General features: G+C 34.4%; 1 protein-coding gene across 1 annotated transcript; it reads right to left on the reverse strand.

Moving 5' to 3' along the window:
• Positions 1-805: 805 nt before the first annotated feature.
• On the reverse strand, positions 806-10,058 carry LOC118706061 (protein LEG1 homolog). Its single transcript, XM_036415197.2, has 6 exons — positions 9,610-10,058; positions 8,223-8,309; positions 5,712-5,896; positions 5,284-5,420; positions 1,400-1,638; positions 806-983 (listed from the first exon to the last, which is right to left on the reverse strand). The coding sequence occupies exons 1-6, from the start codon at positions 9,923-9,925 to the stop codon at positions 880-882; spliced, it is 1,068 nt and encodes a 355-aa protein (XP_036271090.1). The 5' UTR covers positions 9,926-10,058; the 3' UTR covers positions 806-879.
• Positions 10,059-10,526: the final 468 nt, after the last annotated feature.

The raw sequence follows: 10,526 nt of genomic DNA on the forward strand, positions 1-10,526 counted from the left end.
AAATATGTGCTTTTTCCATATAGGAGCTTCAATATTAGCCAAACTTATATTTAAAAAAGAAAATAAGTCTTAATGTTTTACACTGGAGTAGTTGAGGCATTTTCTACTTACATGGTAAAATTATTTCTCCAAGTGCTCAGACTCCAAGGAAATGGCCTCTTTCTCTATCTGGACTGACAATTTTGCTGATACTGCAAAGTACTTTGAGCTCAGTCAGACATACTTAAAATATATAAAATTTCTATTTCAGGTATCTAACATTTTACCTTTTTAAAATGTTTTTCTTGATGTTATTATTATTTTGTTTTTAATCCTCAACCAAGGATATTTTTCCACTGAGTTTTAGAAAGAGTGGAAGGGAGAGAGATACTGATATGAGAAAAGCACATTGATTGGTTGCCTCCTGCATGAGCCCTCACTAGAGCCCTGACCAGAGTCCGGGCTGGGTAGGAGCCTGTAACTGAGGCACATACCCTGCACTGGAATCAAACCCGGTACCCTTCCATCCATAGAACAATGCTCTATACACTGAGCCAAACCGGCATCACGTAAGAATGATCTGTTAGAGAGGAATTTACCTTGCTTATCTGCCACTTTATATTCAACAATGAAAAAATGATCAAAACCTGCCATCAACATAGATGTTTATATATTCATATGTAACTTAGGCATTCCATAAGATTAATTTGGCTTCCACCAGATATGTACTGAACTTCTGAGAGTGGCATGGGGTAGATCACTGGTTATTAACTTCAAAAACACAAAGGTGCAACAGAGATAGTAGGAACCAGAGAAAATTTCATACAATCTAAATCCTAACATTTAATTGATTTTTATATGTAATTAAATTGATCAACGTAAGTGCATAAATTTAGACTATTAAGAAATTGGTATTAAGAGTAGCCGGTTAGTGAGGAATCGTGCCAGGGACCGTGCAGGTTTTAAATTCATAACCTTGTTCCAGATTGTAAAAAATGCTCCTCCTGTGAAAATAGGGGGAAAAAAGTATATTTTCAGTCAATAAGAGTCAATAGTAACACCCTTCCCATCCCTGCTTATGATGTTGTTGTTGTTTTTTAATTGGAATGAATGTTTTCTTGGGAGGAGAGACCTGATTGTTGTTCAAATGACACAAAAGCTGAGTGATATTTGGCAACTCAGCCTTCCTGGACCTTGAAGTTTGTTTATGAACAGATGAGGTAGAACTACAGAATCTATACTAATTCTAAAATGTTGAGATTGAAATGTATAACATTCATTGATATTTTCCTATTTCCAAGAAAGGGAATATTAAATGGTTAAGAAAAACAAAACCCACAAAGACAGCTTTAAGCTTACAGCTGCTTATCTGACTTTGATTCATTTATTTTTTCATGCATATTATAGCTCAGAATCATACCTGTGAGTTTATTTGTTTTCGAAATGAGTTTTACTGAAGTCATAAATGCTTTTTCCCGTATGTTGAAGTTACTTGTGAGAACTATACGATCTTGATCTGTGAGTAGCCTATGAGGAAAACCCTCTAATAATTCTGTCCCAATTTCAAAGTATGGGCGATATAATGCTGCTTCCAAAAACTCTACAGTAACTAGAAAGTCCAGGCTGAAGTCTCTTTCAGTTTCAGAAGAATAGAATGACCTAAAAGAGGGAGATATTATTAGCAACATGAGTTTTAGAATATTTTATTTTACATACAAATTAAAGTTCAAATGTGAGTTTTCTCTCATATTCCTTAGGATTGTTATATAATTTATTGAACAGCTCACTTACCAATTTGTACAATTTCAGTGTAATATAATTAATCCCCATAATATCTTGTACATTGTGTCTGGCTAGAAAACCTCATCAACAGCCACAGAAATTTCTAATTCCTATGCTATTCACTTTTCTTAACATAAGTTGTTTTCCACAAAGGAAGCTTGGGGACTGGGTAAAATGAGCCAATATAATCAGTAGGCTATTATCTAATAGCAGCTTCTGAGAATTGTGCAAGAAAATACATGGCTGATTCTGAAATTTTGAGAAGTTGTGAAATTAAAAACAAAGTAAAAAGATATTATGGACTGAAAATTCATATGTTGAAATTCATATATAAAAAGAGCAATAGAGACCAGAGCAATCTCCATAATATTCAGGGAATTTTCTAAAAGAGATAATTTATACAAAATATAAAATGAATATTTAAAAAAAAATTGGGTCAAAGCAAGTATCAACAGATTCCAATAGATTAAAATAAAACAAAAAACAAATTCATAACAAAAAGTAACTAGAAAGTTTTATATATTTGGAAATTAACCCATTAAAAATTAGTCAAAGAAAAGAGTCAAAATAAATTATAAGACAATATTTATTAGATGTAATGAGAAGATGAAATATTAAATCTTGTGGTATATAGATAAAACTATACTTAGAAATAAATCTATAGTCCTTAGTGGATATAAGTTACCTTCATTTTTATCTTGATGTAAATAAAAATAACTTAGCAAAAAGAAAAAATAAATATAGAAGCTAAAATAGTGAAGTGAAAATTAACCTAAAATTTTTTTTTTGAAAGTCAAAATTTTGTTTTTGCATAACATGTGGCTTAATTAGTAAAATCTAACAAATGTGAAGGAAAGAAATCACACCAATTTCACACTAAATTTTCCAGAAAGGCATTTTCTAACTCACCCTCCATTTCATTGTATACTTGATAGCCAAAACTAAAAAGAAATAATAGGAATGGAAAATTGCAGGTCAATTTTGCTTGAGATTCAAAAATTGAATATTATGTTAGTTTATCAAATGTAGAAATGCATATTAAAAAAAGATAACACATGGTGGCCAACTTTGTCTGTTTCAGAGATAGAAGGTTAATATGCCATATGAAAAACAAGCAATGTATTCTTTTTACATTCACACAAAAATAGAGAAAATTATTTTCCTAAATTAATGTAAGAATTGGCTGATATTTAATATTCATTCATTAAGAAAATGTTTAAAGGAAAGAATAGAAGGGCAAATCCTACCAACAAAGGTTATCTATGAAAATCCTACACCTGATTTCACCACTTTTATCCAACCTTGTATAGCAATGCAATAAGACAAGAATATTTCAACTCTTAGTAGTGAATCATTCGGCTCATTCACCAAATAAATAAATAAATAAATAAATAAATAAATAGGAAATGAATAAATTACATGATTTGGAAGACATAAACACAACTCTCAGCATTTACACAGTAAAATACTTATACAAATAATATGAAGGAAAAACATCCCATTACCTATGAGAATCAATAAGTGAATAGAGTAAAATATCTATATACAAAGCTATACTAAAAACCCTTGCTTATATACCAACAAAAATATATAAAAAATTAAGTTGAAAAATCAATAGCATTAATAATAATATAAAAACATCAAACATCAAATATGTAGTTTCCAATGAAAAAAAAAGTTGACACAGGACACCATAAACTGCCGTTGAAAAATACTAAAGAAAGATATAAACATTAATTTTAATCAAGTGAAACAGCTGTTTCTCTAAATCTTTTAATATTAACTATTTTTTACAGTTCAACCTAATAAATCGGGTAAAAATATTGCAAAGGTATAAATTTCCCTCCCAAATTCAATGAATTAGTGAAATCCCAATCCATTTTCCAACTTTTTTTTTTTCTGCTGGTGAAATTAAGTTTAGTATTTTAGGATTTTAAAGTTATTTCCACATTTAGCTACTCCTCCTCAAAGGAATGAAATGTGACTATAACAAATATCAGAAAGGAATGAGCCTGGCCAGTTCATAGTTAAGCATTGACCTATGAACCAGGAAGTCATGGTTCGATTCCCGGTTAGGGCACATGACCAGGTTGTGGGCTCAATTCCCAATGTGGGGCTTGCAGGAGGCAGCCAATCAATGATTTTCTCATCTTGATGTTTCTCTCCCTCTCTCCCTCATCCTTCCTCTCTGAAATCAATAAAAATATATTAAGAAAATAAAAAGGGAATTAGGTCACAGTTAGTGAACAGCAAAGCCAGCAAGGAAGCACCCAAGTTGTTTTATTTTTAAAGAAAATGTTGAAGTAATAAACATAACACCATTAGCATTAAAATGCATGGTGTCAACCTTTATTATAACTGGACTAAAAGAATGGAATAGTCAGAGTGATGAGGAATGTTAAAAAAAGAGCCTGCAGTGGCAAAGAAAATAGAAAAAACAGTATTTTATGAATAAGCGAGGAAACTTTGCCAAGATAATTATCTAAATCAAATACATCGCATTCACAAAATCAGTATTTTCAATGAAAGGATACTCTCTCCAAAATTTTCTGAGGTCCCCATATCAATGTGTTGTGATGAGAATAAACATCAAGAAGTTTGTTGAAGGCAATTTTGGGACAAAAATCTCATGTTTGATTACCAAATGTAGATAATTTAAATCTCTGCAACTGGCATTTATAAGATGACCAGGAAGGCTTGGACAGGATCAGGCAGTCATAGACAGCTCTATAGTCAAGGAAGACCATGGAGGCAAAAGGCCTAGGAGAAAAACAGCACCAGGACCAGGATCCTGGACTTCTCTTGAAAGCTCTTATTTAATTAACACCTAGATAAGGCTGACTGATAATTAGCAGCAGACCCCATTGGCATTATTGTCAACTATTAAATGACATTCCCTATATTTGCTAGGATTTAATTTAAGCAGGTAAATTTCACATAGTTTACTCTAATACATTTTTATTTGTAAGAAAAGAAGAAAAAAAATTAGATCATCCCTTTAAGAAATCACTTAAAAAGTATTATATGTATCAGGTGATTGGATGAACTGCATAGACTTGCCAGGCAATGAACAGATACTACTTACTTCAAACCATTTTTGTTTTTGGTGGTGAGGTGTGGTGCTGCAATCTGACTCAGAATCCTTTACAGCCGTATTTGCATAGATACCTTATATACATATATAGAACCCAAGAACAGAAATAAATTGCATCTTGAATCTATTAAAAAACTTGATTAGACACAAATAATTATTTTATTACAAACTGAACTGTCAAAAATACAATATATGACACTTCCTTCTGGTAGAAGTGTAAACAAACCAGCCATCTTCATTTCAATATCTTCATCGATTGACTATATGATTCTTCCTTGAGTTGCAAATAAAAAATAGAAAAACTACTTCCTGAGACATTTGGAAAAGACGAGGAATGAATATTTGAGACAAAGAAATTTATACATCTGTCATACAATGCCAGAAGCAAAGGGAAACTTTAGTTGTATCACATAGAGCAAATATCTTACACGTCAGAGAACTTCGATGTTGCAATATCAATGCCCACTTGATGGGCCTCCCACATGTAAAGGATCACCGTGTCTTCATCTATGTTGTAATAAGGAACATCTTTGATAATGTAAGTGACCTCTCTGGACATCAAATACTAGAGAATAAATAACATGGTCTATATAAGTAGATTATTTCAAAATAAAATTAAAATAAATTTAATCACCAACATCATGAATTTCTAAAATAAAATACTGTGAAATATTCATCCAGTTGGTTGTCTAGAAATAGGTTTATTTTTAAAGTAAGTTTTAACACTTGAAGATATTTACATGCTTACAGTTTTATCTGCTTGTAAATGTAAAGTTATTTTTAAACCATAAATCTCATAGAAGACCTCAGTGTCTTCATTTATCCTACTCATACAAATATAGTCACATTCCTTTACCTTAAAAAACCTGTTGACTGTATCCATAGCTTGTGGGTAGGATGCACGGCATTCTGCAATCGAATAACAGAAGTCAGACCTGTATTCTTCTTGAGATACTAACTCCACCTGGTATGGTAAATCCTTCAGAAACTCAGATTCAATTGCAGCAAGAAAATACAGAACAATCACATAGAAGTTAATGCCTGTAATGAAGCAGAAGAAAAGTGTCTGGAATCATCAACTGTTTATTCAAAACAGGAGTTAGCAAAATTACTATGGTTTAGCCTATATAATCTAGCTGGTTTATCCTACAAAACATGATGTTAAACTTGTTGAACTCTAGGAAATGCAGAGGATGAAGAAAGCTTAGGCTTAATCATAGTCATAAAATGTTATACATACCAGGGGAACACTCTGGGTACAGATACTTGTGCATTATCTAACTGTGTCACTATGGTTTCAAATTATTTATGCTCTATATTTATGCTCCTCAAACAAAAAATATATAAGGTATGGATGAAGAAAACATTTACCTCAGATTGGGTAAATATGTAGATGATGCTCAAATATGTTCCTAGTGGAGACTCTTTGCATAAAATGAAGAAGAGGTTTTGAATAAACTATCTTGTTTATCCTCTCAGTTTAGAGATTCATGTTCCTCACTTTCTTTCCAATCAATATCCAATACATTTCCTTAATTTTCAACTTGTTATCTTTCTTCTGGTTCTTGATGCCAACATCATTTTTACCAAGCACTCACTATAGTAATTGTGCATATTCTGTTATGGACTATTTATTAAATTCTCAATTCCTGTATTCATCTCATCTACCAGGATTCTGGCAACTACCAGTCCTGGATAATTCCTAGGCCTATTCCTCAGTCTGGCTTTGGCACTCACAGGCATGGATCCATGTTTTCTGTTCATGAAACGAAACTGATCTTTTATAGAAATTGATCTTTAAGACCTAAAATGAACCTTTCAACTGGAAATGAAAAATTACCAATTTTTTTTTTTTTTTTTTTGCAGATTTTGCTTTAGGAAAACAAACTGGTATGATATAAAGAAAATTTATTTTTAAGATGGAAGGGTGAGTGTTAAGAATCTATTACTAGCCCTGGCTGATGTGGCTCAGTCGGTGAAGGGTAGTCCCATACTCTGAAAGGTTCTTGGTTTAATTCTTGGTCAGGGAACATGCCCAGGTTCCATTTCAGTCCCCAGTGAGGGACCTGTAGGAGGTGACCAAATGAGGTTTTGCTCCCATATCTATATACAATATATCCCATATCTATATCTCTCCCTTTTCTTTACTCTAAAATAAATTTTAAAATAATTAAGATAAAAGGAATCTATTACTAGCTTTAGAAAAAAGCAAATTACTCAACATTTCTCAGCTTCTATTTGATTATTCTTTTACTAGAGGCCTGATGCATGAAATTCATGCATGGGGTTGGGGGGAGTCCCCTCAGCCCAGTTTGCAAACTCTTTAATCTGGGACCCTGGGGGATGTTCTAGTGCTGGTTTAGGCCCAATCCTAAATTGATAGTCAGACATCCCTCTCACAATCCTGGACCGCTGGCTCCTAATTGCTCACCTGCTTGCCTGCCTGGTTGCCCCTAACCCCCCCCCCTCCCCCAGTGGCCTAGTTGCCCCTCACTGCCCCTCTGCCAGCCTAATCACTCTTAACTGCCCCCTGCCAGCCTGGTCACCCCCTTTGACTTGGTCGCCTCTAACCCCCGCGCCTCCTCCCCGCCCCCCCACCCCCCCGCCAGCCTGGTCACCTCTTATTTGCCCCCATGCCTGCCTGGTTGACCCCAACTGCTCCCCTCTGCTGGCCTGGTAACTCCTAACTGCCCCCCTGCTGGCCTGGTCACCCCTCATTACCCTCCCCCCCCCCCCCCAGCCTGGTTGCCCCACGCAGCCTGCTGTTCAGTCGTTTGGTCATCCCTCACTAATCCCCCTGCCAACCTGGTCACCCCAGGCAGCCTGCTTGTTCAGTCATTTGGTCTTCCCTCACTACCCCCCACTGCTGGCCTGATAGTAGGCATCCATCTTGTGAGGGTATGAGGGTTAATTTGCATATTACCTCTTTATTATATAGGATGAGGATATTAATATCATGGTAAGGATTGAATTAAACTATGTTATCTAAAGTACAGTGCTTAAATAAGATGGTAGAAAGTAGTAAGTGTAGAATAAATAGTAACTAGTTGGAGAAGGGGCTGGTGGTGTGTGTAATAAACAACAGAATGTCTGAAACACTGAGTACCTTTAAGGATGATCTCTTTTAGTATTTATCTAAAATTAATAATATTTTGTACATAATTTAGAAATTGTTTAGATTTACCTTTCTTATTTATTTTCTTAATTGATTAGCCCCCATAAAAATTGCACAGAAAATTGTATATCTTTACAAAAAAATTTCAGGATTGACCCCAACTTATCCAACTTGGCTATATAATAAAAGCATAGAGAGCAAGCCTTACAGCCACAGCTCAGTAAAGAAGCATGGGGTGAATATAACACTTACCTCCCCAGCCACTGTTGATAGATACACAGCCAGGAGTTTCAGCGTCATAAGCACAGACTGAACTATTGGAAGGGTCTGAAAGTCGATCTGCAGAGTAAATGGAATATGTAAATAATAATAATAAAAAATCTAGAAAGAAAGTTTAAACTTTTAATAAAAGTCATGAGAAAAGGGGACAAAGACACAAATATTCCCCTCCATAAAAATAGAAGAGGGTTATTCCTGTGAATAATATGGCCCATTCATAGCATTTTACATTTCATTCACTTTGAGAGCTGAAAGCTTCTCAGAGATGTCAGCCTGTGGAGACCACTAGAGCAGCAGAGTGTTTCAAGTCTGTTGGTCACTTGTTTTCTCTGAAAAACAAGAGTTGCTTGTAGTAATTCAGATGTGCAGGAAAGCTTTTTCAATACCAAAGCACCACACTCTAATCCTTGCTTCATTCCATAGGTAGCCTGAGTTTCTTGGAAGTCTAATCACTGTCAAAGAATACCACTTGGAAAAGAATTTCATGAAAATGTGAAACTTGTTCAATTAAGGAACCTTGGAAAGAAGGAATTTGATTATTGGACTAGAAACAGTAAAGCCAAGTAGAGAAACTCACTTACACAAGAGGAAGAATAGAGAAGAGCTTTCTAGATAGAAACCCAGAGTTCCAAGCTGAAGCATCTCATCTCTGCTCCATGCCCCCACCTACTGTATCAGTACAAGAAGCGAGCAGTCTAGTTACTAGACCAATTTTTTTCCCCCCCGTTTTCATTCTTTTCTTTTTTCTCAATTTAACAATGAGTAGAAAGTAGAATGTATGTTGAGAGCCACAGATTAGATATATTTTTTCACTAACAATTCAGGAGGCAAAGATCAGGCTTTTAAGGAAAAGTACCTTACTTTGTGTGAAACTTCAACCTGTGTTTCATAGTTAAAAGAAGCCTTTGCCATGTTATAATAATCTCACCTCATGAAACAAAAGGCTGTATAGTGCCACATTTCTTTGACAAGATTGGGAGGCTTTAAGATGATGATATCTCAAGAACTGAAGATTTTGAAACTAGAGGGGAAGATTTTTTCTCCAAGTAGTATGCTTATCTAGTTCTCACAAATTAATTTTAAAAACTATATATATATATATATGTATGTATATATATATATATATATTACCAAAAATGTCTATAAAATGTTAAGAAAAAGTATGCCAAATGATTTTACTAATAAAAAAATCATTTGCTTAGGTCATAATAAGATCTGAATAGAAAGATGTGGCTATATTGACTATATACTTCATGAAAATTCAAATAATTACATTTAAGCATATTAATTATAATGATACTGTCAGTAGTGAAGAAGGAAAAAAAGCAAGCTTTCTTAGAAAGAATTAAAATGTACATACCTCCTTCATATAGCTTTCCATAAAATATGGTGAGTGTCCAGAGTACATTGTCTGTTTTGTTGTTTCCAAGACCAGCAAAATATTTGTTTGATTTTTCAATAAGGATTTTATACATTCTTAATCGATCAATATATTTGCTGGGATCAATGATTGTTTTGTCATTCTGTACTGGAAATTCTGCTATATCACCATTAATCTGGTCCCAAAAAGGGGGGTAGCTGTCATTTTCATCTGTGGCTGACTCTGGATTTGGGGCCAATTCCACAGAAAAAAAACTCAGGAATAGAAAAGTGGGGGTAATCAAAGAAGACCACATCTTCTCACTGCTCTTGTGCTTAAGTCTAATTCTCAGCTTGTAGAGACCAACAATATTTATAGAGCTGATGAGGATCAGATGATATTTTTTCTGCCAATTAGAAAATAGGGAATCTCTGAGTAGATGATACTCCAACCAATAAACACCAGCATAGCTAATGATATGCGATGATAATAAATGGGCATCTGCCACTGTAGATATGATAATTAGACTGATTAATGGCACTGTATGTTAAGATGTCAATGATAGTCTTTTTAAAATTAATTTTTAGATAGAGAGGAAGGAGAGAAACCGATCACCTGAGTCTTGCATGCCTTTACTGGGGATTGAGCCCGAAACCCGTGCCCTTACCAGGAATCCAACCAACAACTTTTCAGTGCATGGAATGACACAACCAACTGAGCCACACGGGCTCGGGCATGACAGTCCTTTTCAAGAGGATGGAAGGTTTAGTAGATCTATCTAGTGTTGAGAATCTAAAATAGTGGGAAAATCTTTAGTATTGATTACCTAAAAGTCAATCAACTTAAATAAACATTTTCATTAGATATCTTAGGAGACTGAACCAGTGGGCACTATCTACTTCCTATATACTTGTAAG

The sequence above is a fragment of the Pipistrellus kuhlii genome, unplaced genomic scaffold (genome assembly GCF_014108245.1).
Source record: "Pipistrellus kuhlii isolate mPipKuh1 unplaced genomic scaffold, mPipKuh1.p scaffold_m20_p_5, whole genome shotgun sequence".
NCBI lineage: Eukaryota > Metazoa > Chordata > Mammalia > Chiroptera > Vespertilionidae > Pipistrellus > Pipistrellus kuhlii.

Coding starts and splice junctions, on each gene's coding strand:
- LOC118706061 (XM_036415197.2), bottom strand. CDS start 9,925: ATGTGGTCTTCTTTGATTACCCCCACTTTTCTATTCCTGAGTTTTTTT. Junction 5,897..8,222: donor TATCAACAGTGGCTGGGGAG/GTAAGTGTTATA, acceptor GCTTCATTACAG/GCATTAACTTCTATGTGATT. Junction 1,639..5,283: donor ACATCGAAGTTCTCTGACGT/GTAAGATATTTG, acceptor TCCCTCTTTTAG/GTCATTCTATTCTTCTGAAA.